The sequence below is a fragment of the Plecotus auritus genome, assembly GCF_963455305.1.
Source record: "Plecotus auritus genome assembly, chromosome: 3".
NCBI lineage: Eukaryota > Metazoa > Chordata > Mammalia > Chiroptera > Vespertilionidae > Plecotus > Plecotus auritus.
In genome coordinates, this window is record NC_137772.1 from 191,393,614 (window position 1) to 191,421,110 (window position 27,497).

At 37.7% G+C, this 27,497-nt stretch overlaps 1 protein-coding gene across 4 annotated transcripts; it reads left to right on the forward strand.

Moving 5' to 3' along the window:
* Positions 1 to 38: 38 nt before the first annotated feature.
* On the forward strand, positions 39 to 26,380 carry INTS13 (integrator complex subunit 13). Of its 4 annotated transcripts, none has more exons than XM_080659237.1 (17): positions 39 to 732; positions 1,537 to 1,772; positions 3,220 to 3,294; positions 5,565 to 5,767; positions 6,128 to 6,208; positions 8,237 to 8,327; positions 10,301 to 10,429; positions 11,960 to 12,044; positions 17,822 to 17,911; positions 18,082 to 18,171; positions 19,460 to 19,638; positions 20,554 to 20,724; positions 20,962 to 21,116; positions 21,403 to 21,633; positions 23,125 to 23,264; positions 24,330 to 24,465; positions 25,429 to 26,380. In XM_080659237.1, the coding sequence occupies exons 2-17, from the start codon at positions 1,548 to 1,550 to the stop codon at positions 25,466 to 25,468; spliced, it is 2,121 nt and encodes a 706-aa protein (XP_080515363.1). In that variant the 5' UTR covers positions 39 to 732; positions 1,537 to 1,547; the 3' UTR covers positions 25,469 to 26,380. The 4 variants fall into 4 exon arrangements, with proteins under 4 accessions (XP_080515363.1, XP_080515361.1, XP_080515362.1 ...); XM_080659235.1 differs by having other exon boundaries at positions 39 to 576; positions 18,064 to 18,171; XM_080659236.1 differs by having other exon boundaries at positions 39 to 576.
* Positions 26,381 to 27,497: the final 1,117 nt, after the last annotated feature.

A 27,497-nucleotide genomic window follows, 5' to 3' on the forward strand; every position in this document is an offset into this window, starting at 1 on the left:
TTTGCTTGGTTTATCACAAAGTCTCGCGAGTTTTGCCAGGGGGACTGGCCTCGGTGAAGAGACCGAGAAGGGGATACCGGGTGGGAGGGCCTTGCGCTTAAGGGCCCGTGGCTGGTTTAGCTGGTGTTGTGGTTGGTACTTCGCTGATGGGGAGGCTCTCAGGTTGCCTGGAACATACTTCCCAATGGGTGATTGGGAAAATTAGCGGATAGAAAATCTTGAGGGTCGGAGGCATTTTTTTTTCTTGGCTCCGCCCTCTTCCCGTTTAGCGACCTGGGCGTCTGGCCCACCGAGGGGGAAGGGCAGCTTGGCCGGGCCGTCGATGAGTGCTGTGCGCACGCGCGCATCCCAGTGTGTGAGTGTTTGTGTTCGCGCGCACGCGCGCGCGCTCCCGCACTTAGGAAGCTTGGGAAGAACCGGTGTGCTAAGAGATGAGCGGGGAAAGCATAGCCCCCTGTCTTTGGTACCAGACACTCCTGACTGTGCGCTGACCCTCCCCACCCAACCAGCAGCCTTTGCCTGAGAGGCCGTGGTCCATAGCCTCTGTTCGTTTTCACTTCAGGACCAGGCACGAAAGTAAGCTAACCTCAATCCTGAGGTCTTCCTTATCCACTCACCTTGTACTTTCCACCCCGCACCCTCCAGCAGAGTGTGTCTAGATTTCTCAAAGAAGAGTTTTGCATGAAGGGGAAATGCGTTTGAAAGCAGAAGAAGATAGCTGGATCGTAAAAAGTCAGTTCGTTTTAATGAACACTTCTGCTTACCATGTGCTGTTTGGATGTGGATTGTCTATTAAGCATAAGATTTTATTAACGGAGCAAGGGAGTTTTTATAAGAAAAAGTTTTAAGAGTTCCTCCTCCCCATCAAGGCGATGGTAGCACCTGAGTTTTACTGTTCTACATGGTAAATTACTGTGGTGGCTCGAAAGCTAAGGGGGACATTGTGAATTTGGGGTCCTTATCCTAATGCGAAGACCCGATATGCAGCTATGTTAGATGTCTGTTATGTTTTGGTCTTTCCTATTGCTGTCACTTTTGTTTCCTGTTAATTCTATCCCCTTCCCTTTTCAGAAGTCTTGAGACTTTTTGGAGGGAGGCTCAATACTGCTGACTTGGGTTAGTTTGGGGATTTATACGTGATTGCTGTCAGTTAGCGAGGATCGTCAAAAGTGTGTTTGAAAAAGTATTTGTCGTTTACTATGTTTGGTATTATGTAAGGGGATCAAGTACAATTACTTGTAAAAGTATTTTCATTTGCCCATTTTAAATTCATTCAACAAGCAAAAAAATATGAATGGACTGTAATTTTGCCTGTGACTGATAGAGTGACAGCTTAATATGATGTAGCTCATCCCTTGAATTGATACTTTGTGGTCAGGACCTCATTAAGTCTTGTCCTTTGGTGAATACATTTCTTTGGATACTGATTATTCATGTTTCCTACCAAATCTTCTTGAAGAAAAGACACATTAGAAATAATGCAAGATTTAAATGTTATGTATAAGATCTTTGACTAATATATTTTATCCCTAACAGGTTAAAACAAAATGAAGATTTTTTCTGAATCTCATAAAACAGTATTTGTTGTGGATCACTGCCCTTACATGGCAGAATCATGCAGACAACATGTTGAGTTTGATATGCTGGTGAAGAATAGGACCCAAGGAATCATCCCATTAGCCCCTATATCTAAATCATTGTGGACTTGCTCAGTAGAATCTTCCATGGAATATTGTAGAATAATGTATGATATATTTCCTTTCAAAAAACTGGTGAGTGTGAAGTACAAGCAAAATGATGATTTGGGGAATGTACTTACTGCCTATAACATTTTTTACATATGAATTTGCTGTAAATTTAGAACTGTTTGTTTACCACTTTAAAAATGTGATATGTAGAACTGCCCTTTGGGATTAAATGCCATGTGTATTTAGTTGGGATCAACAGTAACAGCTAATAATTATGAAGCACTTACGGGTGCCAGGTATATTCCAAAGGGCTTCATGTGTATTAACTCTAATTCTCACAACAACCCTATAAGGTAGCTACTGTAATTACTAGGATAATATTCGAAGTATATAGTCACCAAAATGGAACAGGCACTGATCATTGATTGTTGCTAGCCTAAGCAGCAGGGATGTAGTCTGTAAGCAATTTGTCAGACTGTGCTGGTATGTACCATCTGAATATCAGCCTTTTTTATTACTGCCATGTTGGAGATGAAGCTGAGGTGGTGATATATTAGAAAATATATCAAATGATGACTGTGTTTCCTTTTGGGAGAAGGGTGCGATCATTTCATCTTACTTGATACTGTTTTTTTTAAAAAAGATATTTTTATTGATTTCAGAGAGGGAGAGAGAGATAGAAACATCAGTGATGAGAAAGAATCATTGATCGGCTGCCTCCTGCATGCCCCTCACTGGGGATTGAGCCCTCAACCTGGGCATGTGTCCTGACCGGGAATTGAACCATGACCTCCTGGTTCATAGGTCAATACTTAACCACTTAGCCATGCTGGCCCAGTGATACTATTTTTGTTTTGTTGAATTTTACTTAAAAATTTAGAATAAAGTCCAAATTAATTATTTTGACTTTCAGTGCCCTATGTGATATGGCCACTGCCTATTTTTTTTTTTTTTTTGAGAGTTTACCTCCTGCCCTTCTGTCTGCTCCGACCTTCATTCTTTTGAGGGTACTCGCTTAAAGGCCTTTGCGTTTTCTGTTCACTATACCTGGCATTCTCTATCCCCAGCCCTTCCCATGGCTGATTTCTTTTGGTCATTTTGAATTTCCTTCAGTTGCCACTTGTGTAGAGAGCCCTTCTTTGTCCAACCAACCTAAAGTAACTAACCATCTTTTTCTTCACATTTATCACTCTGAAATGATCTTGTTTGTTTATTTGTTGGTTCCCTGCACTGCTCTCTTATCTTACCACGCCTGCCAAACCTCTGGTTTTCCCCACATTGTGACAGAACTGTTTTATTCCTCACTATATTCCCATACTCCAGCGCTGAGAATAGCACCTGACATGTACTAGGCATTGTATACCTATAAAATGGATGAATGACTCAACCAACAAGTCAGTGCTAGAGACCTCATATTATTTTATGTTTAATTCTTTTTTACTATTAACTAGTAGCAAACTTTACATTTTAAATACGATGTGACCAGATGGAATTGGAGTTGAATACTAATTATTTCTTTGAAATCTATTAGGTGAATTTTATTGTGAGTGACTCTGGAGCACATGTTTTAAATTCCTGGACTCAAGAAGACCAAAATTTGCAAGAGGTATGATTCAGGTTTTGAACTGTGGCTTTTTTGAAAATTTCTCATCATGTTTCAGTAATACTTCCATAAAAAATAAATTTAAAATTTTTGATCAATATAGGATAATATATGCACATTGTTTAAAAACATCACCAAGCCGAAACCGGTTTGGCTCAGTGGATAGAGCGTCGGCCTGCGGACTGAAAGGTCCCGGGTTCGATTCCGGTCAAGGGCACGTACCTTGGTTGCAGGCACATCCCCAGTAGGAGGTGTGCAGGAGGCAGCTGATCGATGTTTCTCTCTCATCGATGTTTCTAGCTCTCTATCCCTCTCCTCTCTCTTCCTCTCTGTAAAAAATTAATAAAATATATTAAAAATAAATAAATAAATAAATAAATAAATAAATAAAAATATCACCTAATACTAAAAGTAAAACAGCTATCTCTAGTCCAGTCTTTCCCCCACTTGAAAGCAAACTTAAAACTCTTGCTCATTTAGTATATACTTCCATATTTAAAAAAATTTTTTTTTTGCTGCCATTTATCTACTTAATGAAGTTTCCTTTTATTTCTAGTTTGTTGAAAAGCTCTTAGATTTTGTCAAATGCGTATTTTTGGAGATAATGTAATTGAAAATTTTTTCTGTTAATATGATAGGCACATTAATTAATTTTTGGATTTTAAATCAACTTTGCATTCTTGGGATAGTCCCCTTGGTCATGATGTATAATTATTTTTATACTAGAGGCCCAGTGCACGAAATTCGTGCACGGGGGTGTGTGTCCCTCAGCCCAGCCTGCACCCTCTCCAATCTGGGACCCCTCGAGGGATGTCCGACTGTCCGTTTAAGCCCGATCCCGGTGGGATCGGGCTTAAACGGACAGTCGGACATCCCTCTCCATCCCAATCCAGGACTGCTGGCTCCCAACTGCTTGCCTCCCTGCCTTCCAGATTGCTCCTAATCGCTTCTGCTTGCCAGCCTGATCACCCCCTAACCACTCCCCTGCCAGCCTGATTGATGCCTAACTGCTCCCCTGCCAGCCTGTTTTCCCCTAACTGCCCTCCCCTGCAGGCCTGGTCACCCCTAACTGCCCTCCCCTGCAGGCCTGGTCCCCCCCAACTGCTCTTCCCTGCAGGCCTGGGTTCATCCCAACTGCCTTTCCTTGCAGGCCTGGTAGCCCCCAACTTCCCTTCTCTGCCGGCTTGGTCACCTCTAACTGCCCTCCCATGTTGGCTTGATCGCCCCCAACTGCCCTCCCTTGCAGGCCTGGTCCCTCCCAACTGCCCTCCCCTGCTGGCCTGATTGCCCACAACTGCCCTCCCTTGCAGGCCTGGTCCCTCCCAACTGCCCTCCTCTGCTGGCCATCTTGTGGTGGCCATCTTGTGTCCACATGGGGGCAGGATCTTTGACCACATGGGGGCAGCCATCTTGTGTGTTGGAGTGATGGTCAATCTGCATATTACTCTTTTATTAGATAGGATAGAGGCCTGGTGCACAGGTGGGGGCCAGCTGGTTTGCCCTGAAGGGTGTCCCGGATCAGGGTGGGGGTTCCCTTGAGGCGTGGGGCGGCCTGGGCGAGGGGCCTGTGGTGGTTTGCAGGCTGGCCATGCCCCCCGGCGACCCAAGCGGAGGCCCTGGTATCTGGAGTTTATTTATCTTCTACAATTGAAACTTTGTAGCCTGGAGCGGAGCCAAGCCTTCTGCTTGCTCTGTGGCGGCAGCCATTTTTTTTGGTTTTATGTATCTTCTATAATTGAAACTTTGTAGCCTAAAGCGAGGCCTGGGCCGGCCAGGGTGTGTGGAAAGCTTGGCTTCCTCCATTGCCGTGGGCAGCCCTAGCCTCCTGCTCTTTCCAGCTCCGTGGCTGCTGCCATTTCTGTTTGGGTTTATGTATCTTCTATCATTGAAACTTTGTAGCCTTAAGTGGAGGCCTGGGCTGGCAAGGGTGTGCAGAAAGCTTGGCTTCCTCCATCGCTGGGGAAACCCAAGCCTCCCTCCTGCTCTCTGTGGCCATAGCCATCATGGCTGGGTTTATTTGCATATTTGCTCCTGATTGGCTTGTGGGTGTGGCTTGTGGGCGTGGCTTGTGGGTGTAGTGGAGTGATGGTTAATTTGCATATTACTTTTTTATTAGATAGGATGTTGCTCAATTTGGTTTGCTAGTAGTAATTTGTTGAGGATATTTGTGTCCATATTTATAAGACATACTGGTTTATAGTTTACTTTTCTTATGATGTCTTTGTCTGACTTGTGCATACTCTTGTCACCATAATTGTTTTCCCATTATTTAGCTAATGGCAGCATTAGCTGCTGTTGGGCCCCCTAATCCACGGGCAGATCCAGAATGCTGCAGTATTCTACATGGCCTTGTTGCAGCAGTGGAAACCCTCTGTAAAATTACGGAATACCAACATGAGGCCCGTACTCTACTAATGGAGAATGCAGAGCGTGTAGGAAATAGAGGGAGGATAATTTGCATTACTAATGCAAAAAGGTGAGACAATAACAGTAAATCTTTCACAGAGGGAATTTTATTCTTTCACAGCTTTTATTTTAAAAAGTAGGGAAAATATGTTAGCATTTAAACATATCACAAATGCCTTTCTAATATTGAAGCTTTGTTTATCCAATTCTAAAATAAAGACTCATCTCAGTGAAAACTTTAGATTGTCATCATGTAGGTTAATTTGACTTCTCACTAGTTTTTCAGTTGGTTATTTGGTGTTGTGAAGGAGCACCTAAAAACAATCCTTACTGAAGTAATTTTAAATGCCTGTAGCTGAATAGAGTGTGTTTAATTTTTTCTCTTATTGTTTATTCCTTTAAGTTTGTTGTATCTTTTTTATGCCACTAGTGATAGTCATGTGCGAATGCTTGAGGACTGTGTTCAGGAAACGATTCATGAGCATAACAAGCTTGCTGCAAATTCAGATCAGTGAGTATAATCCACATATGAAATATATATTCAATTTTATAGTCATATATTTCATTCTAATTATTTCAATAATTTTAATAGAAACTGGTAAAATTTTCTTGAATTCTCTTCTGACTCTATAAATTAGTCAAAAAATGTGTTTGATCAGAAATTTTATTCCCTATTTTCCCTTTCACTTTAAGATTTTACTTTTTTCCCATAGGAAAGGTGATCAGAACTATAACATAATGTATAATTATAATGCATATTTGTTTTGATAGCTTACTCTCATATTCTTTCAAATTTATAAAATGAATAAATTGTCAGTGGCATTATTCATTATGGACCAATTAAAACATAACGAATTTCAGTATATGAATTTTTTTAAAAGCGAAAAGCTATTAAAAATATGTTTTGGACTGTTGCAATGTGAAGTCTAAATAAGATTGAGCTATTATTAATCTCCTTAAGTGGAGTACTGGTATTGTTAATAAGTAAAATTATTCTCACTAGGAGAAGCATGCTGAGGTATTTAGGAATGAAGTATTTCCTTTGCAATTTACTATCTAATGGCATAATAAAAAAAGTGTATGTCTATGTAGGTACATAGAACAAATATAGCTATCACTTAGTGAATCTAGTTTAAGGATATATCAGTATTCATTGAATAGTATCGTTATTTCAATAACCTTTCCATAGGTTTGGAAATTTTAAAATAAAAAGTTGGAAACTTCAATAGCTAAGATTTGGAAACAGCCTAGGTGCCCGTCAGCAGATGACTGGATCAGAAAACTATGGTACATCTACACAATGGAATACTATGCTGCCATAAAAAGAAGGAATTACTACCATTTGTAGACACCTGGATGGAATTAGAGAACATTATGCTAAGTGAAATAAGCCAGTCAATGAAAGAAAAATACCACATGATCTCACTCATTTAGGGATAATGAAAAACATTATAAACTGATGAACAAAAAGATAGTTACAGAGGCAGTAAAGCATCAAACAGACTAATTACAGTGGTAAGGTTAGGGAGAGGTGGGGGAAATAAGAGATCAACTGAAGGACTTGTATGCATGCATATAAGAGTAACCAACGGATGCAAAACATTGGGGGGTGAGGGCATGTATGGGAGTGGGGTGGGGGGGGCAATGGTAAGATATGTACACATATAATATCTTAATAAAAATTTGAAAAAAAAAAAGTTGGAAACTTTTTAGCATTACAAGCTCTGTATTCTTCGAATAACTAATTATAGGTCAAGGTTAATATTGCCTGGTTTTGTCCTTAAAAAACATTAGTAAAAAGGAAATTAATCCACAATATATTAATTTCCTCTGTGATGGTTATATATTGAAAATTGTACCTGATTATAAGAATTTTCTTTTTATTTTATCCTTTAAACACAAAAATTATTTTTGCATTTGAATTTAATTCATGTAATGTTCATACAAGTACAAGAGTTACACAGTTTTTCTAAATATGTAGCTTTTGTGTTAACAGTACTATCTGATTATAGAGATATGCTGTTTTGGTAAATTAAACTCTCAATAGTGTACCTGCCTAGAATCTTTACATTGAATGCACATAGTTTAAAAACATCACCTAATACTAAAAGCAAAACAGCTATCTCCATTCCAGTCTTTTCCCACTTCCTAGAAGCAAACTTTCAACTCTTGCTCATTTAGTATATACTTCCATATTTTTAAAAAACATATTTTTTTACTGCCATTTATCTACTTAAAGAAGTTTCCTTCTATTTCTAGTTTGTTGAAAATGTCTTAGATTTTGTCAAATGTGTTTTCTTGTATTTTTGGAGATTATGGGATTTAAAAAATTTTCTGTTGATATGATATGCACATTAATTAATTTTTGGATTTTAAATTAACTTTGCATTCTTGGGATAATCCACTTGGTCATGGTGTATAATTATTTTTATATGTTGCTCAGTTTGGTTTACTAGTAGTAATTTGTTGAGGATATTTGTGTCCATACTTATAAGAATAATATGTATTCTTATATTCTAAGTGAAAGTTTTTCTTTAAGTCTCATGCAGATTCAGAAGTGTGAGCTGGTCTTGATCCATACCTACCCTGTTGGTGAAGACAGCCTTGTATCTGATCGTTCTAAAAAAGAGGTAAGTGCAGAAGTAATAAAGATCATTTTTAGTTATTAATAATAAATGCTGACAAGGGTTTGCATTATAATGATCACATTGCCAACATTTTCTGCTAGAAAATTCAAGGTGGGGCAAGGCAGGTTTATAGTTGTAAGTACATGAAACACATAGTGTATTTATTCTCATTATTATTAATTATTGTATTATTATTTATTAATTATTGTATTATTTTTTCATCAGAACAACTGTAAACCTACCTTTGCCCCACCCCGTATTTACAGTTTTCAGAGAACCTGTATAGCAAAACACCTAGGTTGTTGGTTCTTTGTGTTATAATTGTATATTTTAAAAGTGTTTTTTGTTTAGCCTTGTCTAAGTGGCTCAGTTGTTTGGAGCGTCATCCTGTACCAAAAGGCTTTGGGTTCAATTCCTGGTCAGGGCACATACCTAGGTTGCTGGTTCAATCCCCAGTCTAGGTGTGTACAGGAAGCAACGGATCAATGTTTCTCTCTCTCTCGCTCTTCCTCTCCCTCTCCTTTCCTCTCTCTAAAATATATAAAAACGTATCCTCAGGTGACGATTAAAAAATAAAAACTGTTTTCTGTTTTGCTTGCCTTTTGACATTTAATTAAATGTGTTGTAAAACCATACATAGTTTGCATTGTTCCTAAAATTTCAATTATTGAAATGGGTTTCAGTTGCTTTAATGATGTTTTATTCCTTAAAAATCTTCTTTTTCCTCATTAGAAAAGCAATATACTCTAACAAAAATACACTCTAGTTACATAGAAATTAATTTTACCCAATCAGATGGGGAAAAAACTAATTTCCAACCTTGGTTTTCCTTTTTAAATAGATTTGAACATTTTTGAAGGAAAAGATAAATCTGTTGATTGTTAAAAGGATTTGCATCACATAATATTCTCCGTCAGTGGTCTATGTATTTACATAATTGTATTAAATGTGTATGTTCTTACGTTCAGGTTTTTCTCTTAGCCTTACTTAATATAAACATGTGAAGTATTACCTTAGTCCATGAATGCTTGGTAGTTATGTGGTATTTTTAGGTCATTAGATTTATTGTTGTGTTTTTAGGTGATTTCCAGTATAAGGTCTCTTTTTACTAACTTTTATCTGCATCTTTTGATAATGTGGCAATATGTTGGCTTTACTTTGTGATAGCTAACAAGCTTATTTACAATAAATATTGTTACCCTGGAATGAGTAAACTTTTGTGTTACCTTGTTATAAGTAAAGTTTGGCTGCCTTATCATATTTATTGGAGATAAAATATGATGTTTGTAGTGATTTCCACATTCCTTATAAGTAGTTCTACCTTTCGGGCATTGTCCTCTCCTCAAAATGAATTATTTTTCTACAGTATTTCTCTGGGCCACTTCAGATCCATTTTGCATATAGATAAATAGAAGTAAAATTATAAAAGAAAATATATATTTAAATCAACAACTCTAAGTTTCAAGAGGACAGGGAATTTGCCTGTTCACTGCTGTATCCTCCAATAGTTCACACAGTTTCTGGCATATAATGTAGTAAGTTCTGCTTGGTACCTATTTATTAAATAAATGAATGAATGAATGTCGGAACATTTATTGCTAAAATAATGATCATTAGTTCCTAGCCGGTTTGGCTCAGTAGATAGAGCATTGGCCTGCGGACTGAAGGGTCCTGGGTTCTATTCCAGTCAAGGGCACATTCCTGGGTTGCAGGCTCGATCCCCATTAGGGGCATGCAGGAGGCAGCTGATCAATGATTCTCATCACTGATGTTTCTATCTTTCCCTCTCCCTTCCTCTCTGAAATAATAAAAAAAAAAACATATTTTAAAAAATAATGACCATAGTTACGGACCTTTGTATTTTTCCAAATTCTATAAAATGAAAACACTCACTTTTGATGGGTTGAAGTAAACTATTTAGCCCTCGGTTACAGTGTATTAATGTTTTATGGTGTTTTTTTTCATACTTTCTGTAGTTGTCCCCTGTTTTAACCAGCGAAGTTCATAGTGTTCGTGCAGGACGGCATCTTGCTACCAAATTAAATATTTTAGTACAGCAACATTTTGACTTGGCTTCAACTACTATTACAAATATTCCAATGAAGGTAGGCAGCTCTTTTTCCAGCTATTTCGAAAGCTCTGTTTTGCTTTTTAAACATTTGTTTGACATATATTATTTATTTTAATTGAACCTTAATTTTTTTCTCCCCATATCATATTTTCTGTTTTGCTAGCCCACATTCAGTGTCTTTGACCAGGTCAGTAAGTACTGAAAAGCAACAAGAAAGGATCACAGAACAAAATGCTGTATTTTTCTCTCTAATAAGAACACTCTATATCAGCTTTTTTGTTTTTAATTATGTTCTCATTATTTTCATCAAAGTATAATCTCTATCTTAAATGACCATTTTTTCTGTGATTCTTTTTCTGACAGTTGTGTTATTAGATTTTCCTTACATTGTGTATTCTAGTTGGTCTTTTATTTTCTGTATTTTTGTTTTTGCCCAATAAGTATAAAGGTGTTTGTAACTAATAAATCTGACTAGGGAAAAATAGCTCATAGTTTTAAAAAACCAAAGATGTGAGTCTTACGATTTTATTAATGGATATTTTTAGGAACCTGTTGCCACCTGTTCCTTTTCATCATATTATCATTAGCTTGTCTAGAACTAGTGCAATGCCTGGCCCATAGTAAGCTTTAAATGAATTTTTACTAAGTGGAGTTATTTTTAATATTATTGATTATGTTTTCAAGTAAAGTAACCATCATATCTAAAAATGCAAAGAGACTTTCTTATAAGTCCCAATTACATTTTTTTGCCACCAAATGATGAACACTAAATTGCATAGAAATATCTTTGATTATTAATTTCCTCCTTATACCTCGGGCCGGCTCTTTAATAGAAATTGTAACTTTAACCCATAGAATGGTTTGGGTGCCGAAGCAATTAACAAGTAAAGTAGCATAATAGGTATACTTTATTATATATAATTTCATGAGTTATAAGAAAAAAATACTCTGAGGGTGACAGATACCTTGCTCTTAGAATTTGATTATATTTGTGTGCTGCTGGTGTGATTCATTCTTCAATCTTTTTTTTTCTTGTAAATAGATAATATCAAAATTCCTGTTGACTATTAGTGAAAACTAATAAACTTGTTTATTAGTCAGTATTTGCTATCTTATATAATTGACATTTGTTAATTCATTGTAGGTATTTAAAGATGCTGCTTCCTCCTTTAAACTATGATATCACTTTCAATATATATAAACTATTTCAATTACATTATATTTATTTACAGACAAATTGTGTATATTTGCGCAAGACAGTGCATTTGGAGTAAATTTGTAAAATTTCTGGATTAATCTTGTGTTAATTCATGACATAACATAAGAAAAATAATTAGATACTGTATTACTAATATATAGCAAGTAGGTTTTTAATAGTTTGTATTTCAGTGGAAAACTGTTGCATCTTTAAATAGATTAATTACTGAGCAAACTATACCATTATTGTAGATAATTTTTGTCCAGTGTATTTCATTTCATTCTAAGCAAAGAGCAAAATTAATAGTTAATAAATAACTTCATTATTTGGAAAACAAAACCAAGTTATTTTAAATTTTGCTTTAAGGAAGAACAACATGCTAACACATCTGCCAATTATGATGTGGAGTTACTTCATCACAAAGATGCACATGTAGATTTCCTGAAAAGTGGTGAGTAAGAGACATTGGAAAGTTAATTTGTGAGCTCTAACATGGAAGCTTGTGAACAGCTTTGATATGCTCTTCAGTAAACAAACCTGATTGACTTTAGTTGATTCCTTTCCAAACTTATTTGACAATGTCACCTATTAATGGTCATGGAACTAGTGTTCATTCTTACTTTGGGAAAGACTAAGCTATTGTGAAAGAGAGCCATTGAAGTCATGTCATAGTTTTTCTTTTCTAGGCAAACCGCCTTGGGAAAGGGAAAAGAATAGGAGCCAACTTGAAAGAGTGATGGACTTATAGTTTATAAGCCCGGATATAAATCAGTTGTTTTGAAATTTAGTGATATTTTTTTCCTCTAAAAGGTATTTGACTCAGTAGGTTTTTTTCTCCAAAACTGTGATTTCTGCAGCTGTATCAGCATGGTTTAGGACTTTGGAGTTAGGAGATGACAGTTTTAGCCAAAGCTTTGCCACCAGCTAGCAAATCCTATGTGTTTCTACACTTCAGTTTATGTACTTATATATTAAAGACTAGAGGCCCGGTACATGAAATTCATGCACGGTGGGGGGAGTGGCCTCTCAGCCTGGCCTGCACCTTCTCATAATCTGGGATCCTTCGGGGGATGTCCGACTGCCAGTTTAGGCCCGATCCCATCGGACATCCCTCTCACAATCCGGGACCGCTGGTTCCTAATCACTTGTCTGCCTGCCTGATTGCCCCTAACCACCTCTGCCTGCCTGTCTGATCGCCCCTATCCACTTGCCTGCCTGCTGGATCACCCCTAACCACTCTGCCTGCCTGCCTGATCGCCCCTAACTGCTTGCCTGCCTGATTGCCCCTAACCACTCTGCCTGCCTGCCAGATTGCCCCTAACTGCTCGCCTGCCTGCCTGATCGCCCCTAAACCACCTCTGCCTCGGTTCCTGCCATGGCGGCTTCATCCGGAAGGACATCCGGAATGATGTCCAGAAGGTCGTTCGGCTGTCCGGTCTTATTAGCATATCATGCTTTTATTATTATAGATGTTAGCCCTAGCCATTTTAGCTTAGTGAATAGAGCGTTGGCCTGCAGCCTGAAGGGTTCCAGGTTCAATTCTGGTCAAGGGCATGTACCTCAGTTGTAGGCTCAATCCCTGGCCCTGGTCAGGGCGTGTGCTGGTGGCAACCAATTGATGTGTCTCTCTCACATCAAAGTTTTTCTCTCCTCCCTTCCACTCTCTCTAAAAGTCAATAGAAAAATATCCATGGGTGAGGATTAACAAAAAATAAGTAAATAAATAAAGCTAGATTAGATGAACTGTAATATTCCACCCATTTCTAAACAAGAATTTCTAACAGGAGAAAAACTATTAAGGTAAATGGATATATTCATGTTTAACAAAGGAATGTAAATAACTTGTTTTGGAAAATACAATATATGGAAATTACTGAGAACCTATGAAGTAATATCAATTTTTAATATGTTTATTTTTAAAACTTAGAAAAATGATAAAAAAATTCTTTGTAACCCAACCTTTTTCTCTAAAATAGTTGTTGATTGACATGGACAACATATGTAAATGCTATAGTAGCAATAGGGACACAGTTCTGTGGGAACACAGGGGTTGCATGTAATTATATTTCTGAGTTGGGCAAACTTTACAGAGGAGATGACATTAGAGCTGGATTTTGATGAGTAGGCCTATACTTTAGCCCAGATATCTTCTCTAAGCTTCAGGTCTATACAGAGGGTCCACAATGGTTTGACTTATGATTTTTATATTTTCCAACTTTATGATGGTGAGAAAGTGATATTCATTCACTTTGAACTTTGATCTTCTCCTGTGCTCGAGATGTGTAGTATGAAACTCTTGTGATGCTGGGCAGCGGCAGCAAGTTGTACCTCCCAGTTGGCCTCTTGATCTCGAGGTTAAACAACGGATACTGTACAGTGTACTGTGTTGCCAGCATTTTTTGGATATTGCATTCTGAGCACATGTAGGCTAGGCTAAGCTATGATGCTCAGTAAGTTAGGTGTATTAAAATATGTTTCTTAGGCACCTATTACTCAATATACCCAAAACAACTTACAAACTTTGCCCTCTGAACTGGTTTTCTAATTTTCCCACTTTCAGTGAATGACCCTATTGGCTATTCAGTTATATAAGGCAGAAACATCAGCGTCATCTTTAAGACATCTCTCTGTCATTCTTCATATCTAATCTATCACCACATTCTCTCTTTTTTCTTTTGGCTTAAACAACAAATTTTATTTTCTGTTCTGGAGGCTAGAAATGCAAGATCAAGGTGACTATGCAGTTCATTTCTTCTGAAGCCTCTCTCATTGGCTTGTAGATGGCTGTTTTGTCTTCACACGGTTCTTTATATTCGCATATGATCACATTTACTTGATTTGATCTACCAAAGTATCTCTCATACATTTACATCTGCATCTCCACTACTATTACATCTCCCTGTTAATAGCCCAGCCTAATGTTTTCTTACCTAGTATCCTATAATAGCCTCCTTAATGGTGTGTCTAGCTACTGGACCTGCTAACTAGAATATCTTACACAGTGATACTTAGGACATATTCTCCTTATCTTAAAACCCTCTAATGCTTTTCTGTTGCCCTTAAGATAAAAACAGAATTTTAAATGTCTTAAAAGGCCCTGGAACTCTTCATGCTCTCACCTGCCACAGTATTTGGGTATCTGCTGTTTTCCTTGCCTGAATACTCTTTTCTTCATTTCTTTAGTTATTTTCACTTCACACTTTTAGAACTCACATTAGTTTTTATTTATCAAAGAAGCCTTCCCTGTTGTCTTAACATAGGTCAAACCTCTCTGGAAAGTTCCTCATAGCACTGAATATATCTCCTTCAGAGCTTTGTCAATTTTATGGTTTGCATTTATTCATTATTATCTTAATATATAAAAACTCTGGGTCCGTCACAACCAGAGGCTCGACCAACTGGAAGTCAGTCCTGCAGTCAGCACTGGGTTGCTGTGGCAACCCAGCACTGACTGCTGAGGGGGCTGTGAATCAGGCCTGGAGAGAGGCCTGAAGAGAGAAGCAGGGTCTGATCCATGGCCTGTGTGGCAGCTGTTGATCAGCACTTGCCTCTCTCTTTCTCTCAGGGCTTGGCCAGCAGCCGCGCCTCCATTCTCTCCAGGCCTCCACCGGGGTTGCTGATCAGCCCCGCCTTTCTGATCAGGCCCCGTTGATAGGCCCAGAGACACTGACTGGCATAGAAACTGACCAATCAGAACCAAATCTGGGTGAAGTGTGAGGAGCCAATGGCTGCCTAGGAGGTGGAGCTTTTCACACTGACTGCCATAGAAACTGACCAATCAGAACCAAATCTGGGTCAACTGTGAGGAGCCAGTGGCTGCCTAGGAGGTGGAGCTTTTGACACTGACTGGCATAGAAACCAACCAATCAGAACCAAATTGGCCGGCAGAGGAGGGCAGTTGGGGGCGATCAGGCTGGCAGGGGAGGGCAGTTGGGGGCGAGATCAGGCTGGCAGGGGAGGGCAGTTGGGGGCAATGAGGCCGGCAGGGGAGGGTAGTTGGGGGTGATCAGGCAGGCAGAGGCAGTTGGGGGCGAGATCAGGCCAGCAGGGGAGGGCACTTAGGGGTGATCAGGGATGCAGGCAGAGGCAGTTAGGGCCGATCAGGCCGGCAGGCAGGCAGAGAGGTTAAGGGCGATCAGGCAGGCAGGCAGGTGAGCAGTTAGGAGCCAGTGGTCCCAGATTGCGAGAGGGATGTCCGACTGCCGGTAGTGGGATCGGGCCTAAACCGGCAGTTGGACATCCCCCAAGGGGTCCCTGATTGGAGAGGGTGCAGGCTGGGCTGAGGGAACCCCGCTCCGTGTACGAATTTTGTGCACCGTGCCACTAGTCTATAATAATAAAAGTGTAATATGCTAATTAGACCGAATGACCTTTCGGACGAATCAGGGGCTGGGAGGGAAGCCTGGGTCCAGAGGTGCCAGAGGGAAGCCGGTGCTGGCAGCCGGGGGAAGGAAGGCCTACTCTTGCACAAATTTTGTGCATCAGGCCTCTAGTTTCATTTATATCTGTTTATTGTAGACTGCATTGGCAAAAAATGCTTACTGTTAAATGTTATATATTTGTAACTTTCTAAGTTTCTTATTTTATGTTTCTTCTCATAAATACATTAGGATTCAGTATAACTAGTACATTTTAGATTCCTGAAGCTTTTTTCAAGTACTTATTTTATTTAACTAGAGGCCCAGTGCATGAAATTTGTGCACTCAGGGGGTCTCTCAGCCCAGCCTGCACCCTCTTGCAGTCTGGGAGCCCTTGTAGGATGTCCGACTGACAGCTTAGGCCCGCTCCATAAGCTGTCAGTCGGACATCCTTAGCACTGCCACAGAGGTGAGAGAGGCTCCCACCACGGCCGCTGCACTTGCCAGCCGTGAGCCTAGCTTCTGGCTGAGCAGCGCCTCCCCTGTGGGAGTGCACTGACCACCAGGGGGCAGCTCCTGCATTGAGCATCTGCCCCCTAGTAGTCAGTGCACGACATAGCGACTGGTTTTTCCTCAGTTCAGTCTATTTGAATATTAGCCTTTTGTTATACAGGACTAGAGGCCCAGTTCACAAATTCGTGCATGGGTGGGGTCCGGCTAGCCTACCCCAAGGGGGGCCGATAGGGCCGGGCCGGTGGTGGGGAAGGGATGTGGGAGGTTGGCCACCCATGCCCCCGATCGAGTTGGGGGTGCAATCAGGGGCAGGGCCAGCTGGGGGAGGGGCTGCAGGTGGTTGGGGGTGTCGATCAGGACTCCGATCAGGCTGGTTGGCTGCCACAGTGCACATCATAGCAACTGGTTGTTCGGTTGTTCTGGTCGTTCCAGCATTCCGGTCGCTTGGCTTTTATATATATAGACTAGAGGCCCGGGGCATGAAATTTGTGCACTGGAGGGAGGTGTCCCTCAGCCCAGCCTGCACCCTCTCCAATCTGGGACCCCTCAGGGGATGTCCAACTGCCGGTTTAGGCCCGATCCCTCTCACAATCCGGGACTGCTGGCTCCTAACCACTCGCCTGCCTAGCTGCCTGATTGCCCCTAACCACTCTGCCTGCCAGCCTGATAGTCCCTTAACTGCTCCCCTGCCAGCCTGATTAACACCTAACAGCTCCCCTGCCCCCATAATTGACACCTAACTGCTCCCCTGCCTGCCCGATCACCCCCAGCTGCCCTCCCCTGCAGGCCTGGTCCCCCCAACTGCCCTCCCCTGCAGGCCTGGTCCCCCCAACTGCCCTCCCCTGCAGGCCTGGTTGCCCCCCAACTGCCCTCCCCTGCCGACCATCTTGGGACGATGTGGGGACGGCCATCTTGTGACAACGTGAGGGTGGCCATCTTGTGACGACGTGGGGGCAGCCACCTTGTGACGACATGGGGCGGCCACCTTGTGACGACATGGGGCGGCCATCTTGTGATGTGAGGGCATGAGAGTCAATTTTCATATTACCTCTTTATTATATAGGATGGTGACAGAAGGGAGCAATTGTAGAGTCTTGAAATTTTAAAAAGTTTTGCTATTGGCTTTCAGTGCAGTGATTGGGATGATTAAATTAATGAGAAATTTGGAGGGAAATCAGATATTTATTTTAATTATAGCTAATATCCAAACTCTATTTGGTATTTTTCTAGGAGACTTCATAAAAAATGTTCTCCCAGAGGTATTTTATAAAATTTACTCTTTTAGAAATCTTGGGTAAACAATTTGAAGTTTGTGGTCTTAATGTAATGTTACTGTTTCTCTGATTTATTTTTAAAGGTGATACCCACTTAGGTGGTAGCAGTAGAGAAGGCTCGTTTAAAGAAACAATAACATTAAAGTGGTGCACACCAAGGACTAATAACATTGGTAGGTATTTTAAAAATTTCTTAAAATGTTACAAAGGGCTCATTAATTTGCTTTTTTTGGAGTTTTTGTTTTTCATTGTTTTATGGCTTTAAGAAACAAGTGGGGTTTTTTTCTCTTTTGTGGAAATATTCCTTTATATTCTTTCAAATCAGTATTTTCTTCTATTTCAGAATTACACTATTGCACTGGCGCTTATCGAATTTCACCTGTAGATGTAAATAGTAGACCTTCTTCCTGCCTTACTAATTTTCTTCTAAATGGTAACTTTCATCATTTAATTGTTTTGACTGAGATTATTACAAGTGAAATAGTAAACTCTGGAAAAGCCATTTTTTCTACATAGTTTAACCATTTTATTTCCCAGAACTGCTTTAAAGTTATATAATTATAAATATCCTTAACTAGTTTACTAATGTTTAAAATTAAGATGACTTTATGTCTTTCAGACTATTGTATCCAAGTAAGTTTTATTTAATATTTTTTTTGGTATTTTTAATTTAAAAATTTGACCATTAAAGTCTGCATGTTTTGTTTTGTTTTTAAGATAGTATAGTACAGACCATTTATCTTGGCCTATTGAATTTTAAATTATGCAGTATATTTGGACTTATTTCTCTTTAAACACTATACCTTTATCATAAACATTTTAAATATTTTACTATATTATTCTTAAACACATGGCCTTAAATTTCTGGTTTCCTTGTGTGAAAACATTTATTTTTAAAATATTTATTTATTGATTTTAGAGAGAGAGGAATGGAGAGAAAGAGAGAGACATCGATTTGTTGTTCCACTCATTTATGTATTCATTGGTTGATTGTTGTATGTTCCCTGACCGGGGATCAAACCCGCAACCTTGGCGTATCAGAACAATACTCTAACTGTGCTACCCAACCAGGGCCTGAAAAATTTCTTTAGAAAACCAAATTATTGGATTTCATTTACTAAATCTAAACTCTAATAGCTTCTCTTAATAGACTCTTATGATCAACTTGGTTTTTGAATCACTGATAAGACGAGTTGGCCAGCCTTTATCATAAGATTAATTTCATAGTTATATTAAGCACAATTTGATTATCAGACTATCTAAAGTCTAGCTTAAATAACATTTGGTCATGTGAAATAGAAAGTAGTTACAATAATAATGCTGATAAGTAGGTATTGTGGAAGTGAATTTAGACTTTGTTTTCTCCTCCAAATGTTTTATAGCTTTGACAACTTGAGGATTATCCAACACTTGTATCACTTTTCTTCTTAATGTCCAAGAGAAAAATTTTATATGAACTTGTAATTGAATGAAGAATATAACCAAACATTATACTAGAGACCACTATATTTATGTTGGAAAACCACCTGTATAACTATGTAAGCTTGGAGTGACCAAGAGAAAGCTAAGGCTAGAATTCAGACTTTTTGGACTTGAAACACAGAAAAACTAAATTAGCAGTGCTGGTTAAAATAGGAGGTTAATAAATAAAATGAAAAAATCTAGACATAAACCTTAAGGGAAAAAATAAGAGCCCATTTGAATTTCATTACTTTTGACAGGTCGTTCTGTTTTATTGGAACAACCACGAAAGTCAGGTTCCAAAGTCATCAGTCATATGCTTAGTAGCCATGGAGGAGAGATATTTTTGCACGTCCTTAGTAGTTCTCGATCCATTCTAGAAGATCCGCCTTCAATTAGTGAAGGATGTGGAGGAAGAGTTACAGACTACCGGATCACAGTAAGACACTAATATCTATAAATTTTATGATTTGAGTGTATTCTCATTCAGCAAGTAGTTATTGAATGCCTATTATATGCTAAGATCTGGGACAAAAAGGAGTTTGGGAAGTTGATTATTTTAATTAGCAGTACTTGCTTGAAAGAGCTATTTATCAATCTGTAGTCTTCCTTATGTATTCAGTGTATACTTAGAAGTATCTGAATAGCATTGACATATTGGAATTATAGAAAAGAATAGAAATTGATTTGAGCTAATATTTTAAGTGGAACTTTATTTCTAGTAACTTAAATGGCAAACAAAACATTTCAATAGTTAGATTGCTGCTAATTTAAAATAAAACTAAATCTTTGTGTTATTTAAAGGTGCTTACAAAAAATTTGTTTCTATTTTTGGTAGAAATTCCATTGTTCTGATTTTAATTTTTCACTCCTCCTCCCCTAATTTATTATATTCGGTATTTTATCGCTGTCTTCTTTTTGAGGTGGTTGTGAAAATTAAATGTGATTGATGTGTATGAGTGCATACTTTGTAAACCAAAGTGTTATATGCTGTAAGTAATTGTTTTTGATTAGGCTTTTCTTTATTATTTAAAATTTTTTAATAAGGAGAAAACTAATAAATATTTATTTTAGAAAATTTAGAGATATAGATATCTTTAAAAGAAAGACTATAAATTACTTATAATTCCATCATTCAAAGAATGTGATTCACTAATTCTTTTTTCTGTATATGATACAAAAGAGTTAAATTACAGAAGTGAAGAAAAGTAAGTGGGTGGTAGGGGGAGTTGTAGGAGAAAATGCTTTGTTGCATATCACAGGACAGAAGACATCAGGGAAACAGTGTTACATGTAATCCATACTGAAACATTAGAAAATAGTTTCTAATTTTATCTTATTTGGTTATCATTAGGATTTTGGTGAATTTATGAGGGAAAACAGATTAACTCCTTTTCTAGACCCCAGATATAAAATCGATGGAAGTCTTGAGATCCCTTTGGAACGAGCAAAAGATCAGTTAGAAAAACACACCCGTTACTGGCCTATGATTATTTCACAAACCACCATTTTTAACATGCAAGCGGTAAGTGTTAAATAGTTTAAACTTTTCTTCTAGATTATTTATATATTCTTTTCAGAGACCATTTCTGAAGCAAAGAATAAAATATGAGTTTACTACAGTTAAATAGTAACAGAAAATTGAAGTGAAAGTTATATATGATCTCGCCACAGTGATGTTTAAAATCAATTGAAGTTCTGCCTACATGCTTTGATATTTGTTTTTCAAGACAGATTTTGTTTGTTTTTTTAAATGTGACAGGTAGTTCCATTAGCCAGTGTTATTGTGAAAGAATCTTTGACAGAAGAAGATGTGTTAAACTGTCAAAAAACAATATACAACTTAGTTGATATGGAAAGAAAAAATGATCCTCTACCTATTTCCACAGTTGGTACAAGAGGAAAAGGCCCTAAGAGGTAATTTTTTTCTTTATATATCATATTGACTTGATATATAGTATATTTTAAGTTAACTTATTCCATATGTAAATTATGTTTGCGAGTGTGTATATACACATATAATTGAGATGAAATACTATAGAATAGCAGAATTGGATACATTATAACTGAAAATTGTACCCTTATGTTTAGGAGAAAATAAGTCCATGTTTAATGATTTCCTTTTACTTTGCTAGTAGAAAGTGACACTTTAATATTATTTAAAGAGTATTTCTAAGATTGTTATTTTAAATTTTTACTTCAGAGATGAGCAATACCGTATCATGTGGAATGAATTAGAAACCCTTGTGAGAGCCCATATCAATAACTCGGAGAAACATCAAAGGGTATTGGAATGTCTGATGGCCTGTAGGAGCAAACCCCCAGAAGAAGAAGAACGAAAGAAACGAGGAAGAAAGAGGGAGGACAAAGAGGACAAGTCAGAGAAAGCAGTAAAAGATTATGAACAGGAGAAGTCTTGGCAAGATTCAGAGAGGTGATTGTTGATATTAATAATAGCACTGTGGTGCCTTTTGGCATATCCCATTCTGCATATAGATCAACCCTCATTTAATAGAAGTTCATTTAATGTGTTTTTCATTTATAACTAAGATTTTGTCATTCTTAAAATAAAAAAGATCTTAGACTTAATGATTTTATTTTACTATTGGGGCAAAGATAGTTTAATTTTTATCCTAATTAACTTCTGAAAATTATAATTTAGGACATTTTGGTGTCAGTATTTATATTTTATGAATATCAAAGACATAGTTTTATTTCTTTGTTAGTAAATATTATTGAATACCTGTGATATGTCAGGCATTTAGCATAAGATTCCTGCCTTGGAAGAACATACAGTGTTGCGTTAGAGATAGGCAAGTACGTCAGTGATGACAACAAAATGTGGAAGATGCTGTTACAAAAATAGGCAAAGATGTCCTTGATAGCACAGTGAAAGAGCATCGTCCTAATTCTGAAAACCTTCCTCAATAGTACATCTTTTTCCTTAGTTTGTGATTTGTAAATAAAAGTAGCATAACATATTAACTGGCTTTGTCTTCTAACGTCTTGCCAGAAATCAGGCAAAGAACCAGGTAAATATTATAATGGCAATGTAGTATGTCCCTTAAAAACAAATCAGAATTTATTATGAAAAACTTCAAACATTTATTCTGCTGTGGAATATACATTTATCCATCATCTACTTTGAAGAATTATCAATTCATGGCCACATCCACTCCCCTCACCGCCACCACTGTCCAACTCCCACATGGAATATTTTGAATCTAATTCTAGAAATTATATTATTTCATCCAAAAATAAGTAGAATGTAGAACATTTTTATTCTCTTGACCTTAGAAATTCACTTCTTCCTTAGAGCGACCAAGCTTCTGAAACAGAATTGGCTCGCTTTAAGACGAGGAGGGTAAAAAAGAAGAGTGGGGGGAAAGTATTCTCATTCAGAGCCCCCTGTTATTCAAGTGTATGTCTATATATTTTGAAAGTGTTTTTGTTCCTTTGGGAAATTCAAAATAAGCTTGGAATCAAGTTTCTAACTTGTGGCATGTAAATACATATCCACAGAACATAAACTAGGGAACAAATAATAGTAAATTACACTTTATAATTTAAAGTACTGTTTGGTCAATATCTTTAAATATTAAATTGTGATATTTCTTCCAAATATCACTTTTCTTTTTAATATTAGCTTCTTAAATTTTTCTTCATTTTTTTCATATTTTGCAGCAAACTACATTACTGAATTATTACACTGTTATGATGAAGAAAAGGGAATACTTGTGTTTAATTCATTAAGTTCTCTTACCTGATTTTAGATTGGCATTTAGCTTCTGATTAGTTTCTAGGTTTACTTTGTAAGAGCAGCTATCTTTTATTAAGACTGATATGCAAAATCTAGTTTAATTATTGAACCATTTTGATTTCTAAATATTTAAACTTTAAATTTTATTATTTGTCCCTCTAAAAGATTAAAAGGCATCTTAGAACGTGGAAAAGAAGAATTGGCTGAAGCTGAAATTATAAAAGATTCTCCTGATTCCCCAGAACCTCCAAACAAAAAGCCCCTTGTTGAGATGGATGAAACTCCACCTGTAGAAAAATCGAAAGGTAAGGTAGAACTGTGGTAACTATGTTTGTAAAAAGCTTAGTTCTGTTTTGTACAGTGTTACTTAATACTAGAGGCCCTTGTGCACCGGTGGGATCCCTCGGCATAGCCTGTGGGGTTTGGGCTGAAACCGGCAGTCCAACGCCGCCTGCCACTCCTGCTCATCCCGGCCCCGCTGTGCCTGCTGCCACCGCCGCTCGCCGCTCGGTAGGCTTGGTGCCGCTCCACTGCAGTCTCCAGGCTGCAGCGGCCAGCTGTGAGCCCTGCATCTGGTGCCCATCGGTCAGCTGAGTGGCGCTCCCGCTGTGGGAGTGCACTGACCACCAGGGGCAGCTCCTGCATTGAGCGTCTGCCCCCAGGTGGTCAGTGTGCATCATAGCGAGCAGTTGAGCAGCCTTAACATATCATTAGCATATTATGCTTTGATTAGTTGACCTGAGGAACGGACACTTGGCATATTAGGCTTTTATTATACAGGATTTGGGGGAGTGGGAAGGCTTGGCTTTTAAAACATTCCCCAAATGATGAACTTATTTTGTCTTTCATGTGAATTGAACACCTGCTTTCCTTCTGGGATCTGGAATTTTGGTAGTTGTAGTTTGGCAGAGAATGACTTTGTGAGCAGCAGCCAATAAAAACCTTCAACTCTAAGTCCCAAATGGGCTTTTCTGGCAATAGTATTGTACACACGTGGCTGCATTTTTGCTACTGGTGGGAAAAGGCACTGTGTGTGAACCCTCACTGGAGGGAGAGAGCACAGAGAAAGCCTGCAAATAGATTCCTCTCATCTTTGCCTTCCTGATCTGCTACGTATCCTTACTATGTTGCTCTAATGATTCTTAGCTGTGGCTTTAACTTTATGTTTAGTCATTTGAGACCTTCCAGCAAATCACCAAACTAGTAGGTGATCTTGGGACCCCCTAAACACATACATTTTTTGATAAGGTGAAGATGATATTGCTTTAATTGTATAAAATAATAGAATTAAAGGTAAATTTTTAAAATTTATAAATTTCAAAGAAATGAACTATTCTACCTTTTCCTCTTCTTTCCAATATTAACACCAGGACCAGTGTCTTTATTAACCTTGTGGAGTAATAGGATCAATACTGCCAATTCCAGAAAACATCAGGAGTTTGCTGGACGTTTGAACTCTGTTAATAACAGAGCTGAGTTATATCAACATCTTAAAGAAGAAAATGGGTTTGTATTATTTATTGTAGAAATTAGTTTTGTTAATTGCCTTATAAGTTAAAATATAATGAATACTGCTTGTTTGTTATGTTCAGCAATTTTGTTAGTAATATTATGAACCAATACATATTACCTATAAAGAGAAAAAAATTAACATCTTTGATTCTTAGTACTTGTAAAAGGCATGATTACTAGTATATTGATTGTAACTCTGAAAGTTTTTACTTCTTAGAGCATTTCTTTCATTGCTCAATAAACATCATAAAGGGAAAAAAATCATAGAGATAACTTAATATGTAACACTGACTATAAAATAATGGAGGGAAATATTTTTTGATTAAGTAATGCAATATTAGGAATATTTGTTTCAGTTGAATAAATCTCAGGTTTGATCATTTTAATCTCCTTTTTAGAAGAACTTTCGATAATGTGTGGCAAAGGAACCTCTTTAGTGAAAAAAGAAATACATCTTTTACTAAATATCAGAAGTATTTTTCCTTAATTTTGCTTGCAGAAGTGAAAAAAGTGGCCTTTGAAAGGAAACTGGGAAGGTCACTTAATCTCTCTGGGCCTCAGTTTTCACTATTCTGCAAAATGAGGCAGTGAGACCACCTAGAGGAACCCTAACCTTCGTTCTTTTCTAAGGTGCTGATATTCTGCTTGATGAATATGTAAGAGTTTAATTCAGCCGTGGGCAAACTACGGCCCGCGGGCCGGATCCGGCTGTTCTATCCGGTTCTCTTGCTCTCCCCTCCGCTCCTTTACTTTGAATTTATATTAGTTCACACAAACACTCCATCCATGCTTTTGTTCCGGCCCTCTGGTCCAGTTTAAGAACCCATTGTGGCCCTCGAGTCAAAAAGTTTGCCCACCCCTGGTTTAATTTCAGATGAAAGGTATGTAAGGAGAAAAAAATATACGGATGGTTAATGTTTTATTTTACCTATTTATTTTTCCCCTTCTGTTTTTCAGAATGGAGACAACAGAAAATGGAAAAGCCAGCCGGCAGTGAAGGGTGACTTGAGGAATTAAATTTACTATATTGCATAAATATTTTGGACAGAATTTGATATAAGTACTTTTACAGCAAGATTGTATAGTTATGTTGCCTGGACTGGTTTTTACATTTTTAAGATATTTCAACTAACTTTATCTTTTTTGTATTAATTGTAAGATTGGCACATATGTCAAAAAAATACATTTGAGATTTGTCCTCCCAAATCACACAAATTTATTTTATGGTAAAAGGTTTTCCCGCTGGAAATGTTTTTTAAAAAATTCTTAGGCTTCTCTTTGCCAAATAAAACTATTAAAAATATCTGAAATGCAAAATATTGGAGTATTCCTTTAGAAAAATATATTTATTTAATGACTGACAACTTTTAGAAATTAAAATTTATCAGAATTTAGGAGACATTTACAATATTTAGTATAAAATTTTGCTGGTTAGTCTATAACATATATTGTGCTTTTCAAAAAAAGAATGTTGTTTTTTCTTTTAAATTATTTTTGTGTATGTTGCCCATTTAAAAGCAAAATTTTCAGGTAGTTGGTGTAAATTTATATTTTCCCATATTGAACAATGTTACTTTTTTTTTCTGCTAAAAATTTACTTTCCGTTGACTTTTCATATTGAAAGAGAAGCATAAAGGAGATTACAGACTTAGAAGAAAGGAAAGTCGCTAGGTTATTTGGTTTTAAACTTGAATAGAACCTTGGTCTGCTCATCTCTCAGAAATGTCATGGTTATACTGTGAATGCTTGGTGACTTGTCTTCTTGTGCTTCTTCATCTGGAAGCTCATAACATGTTGCGAGAAACATGTTATTTAAATGTTGAATGCTAATTCTAGGCTTGTCATTTTTTCTTGAGTATTTATTAGAGGAGGAGAAAACTCTTTGTTTAAATATAGATTATTTTCTATGAAAAAACAACTGGTGTTTATTTTTTTAAATTTGAATTTCTAGGTTAACATTGGTTAATAATATAATATAGATTTCAAGTATACATTTCTATAATATATCGTCTGTATATTGTGTGTTCACCACTCAAAGTCAAGTCTCCTTCCGTCACCATTTATATTCCCTTTACCCTATTCTACCTCCCCCACCTACCTTTCTTTTTGGTAATCACCATACTGTTGTCTGTGATCATAAATTTTATTTTTTTGTTTATTTTAAATTTTTTTTGCTTAACACATTAAGCACCCAGTCAGTCACCAGTGACTGACAACATACTTTCCGTCCGGAAGACAAAACAGACTGGGCGCTTAACTGGGCCCTTTACCTTTTTCACCCAGTCCCCCTACCCCCTCCCACTGACAGCTATCAGTTAGTTCTCTGTATCTGTGAGTCTGCTTCTATTTTGTTTGGTAGTTTATTTTGTTCTTTGGATTCCACATATGAGTGAAATCATATGGCACTTGTCTTTCTCTGACTGGCTTATTTCACTTAGCATAATACTCTCCAGATCCATCCATAAACAAGGTAAGATTTCCTTCTTTATTAAAAGTTGAGTATTATTTCACTGTGTAAATGTACCACAGCTTTTTTATCCACTCATCTACTGATGGGCATTAGGGCTGCTTCCAAATTTTGGCTATTATAAACAAAGCTGCAATGAACATAGGGGTGAACTCAAGAGGAAAATGGGAGGCTACTAACGTCTCCTTTGCTGATGCTGAAGGTATCAAGAGACTGTTAGATGACTGTGCAAATCTTTCCAGGTAGATGGAACAGAGCCACTCCATTTGCTGAGAAATGTTGTCATTGAAGATAATCTTTCTGAAGGTGTGGCTATATCCTCTATTACTTCCTCAGAGATTGAGGATCCAAGAAAATGAGAGTACTTGGTAGGCAAGAAGGGCTTTGTGAATACTAAGCTTGGCTAATTGATTCTGAGACGAGGTCAGATACAACAGGATGCTTTTGTATTTTTGTTCTGTGGGTTAGGGATTTATTTCCCACTCTGTAGAGTCCAATTTTTCTAGTAACATTGATACTGTAGAAGTTCTCTGAAAGTCAAAATCTGTGAATGAAGTAG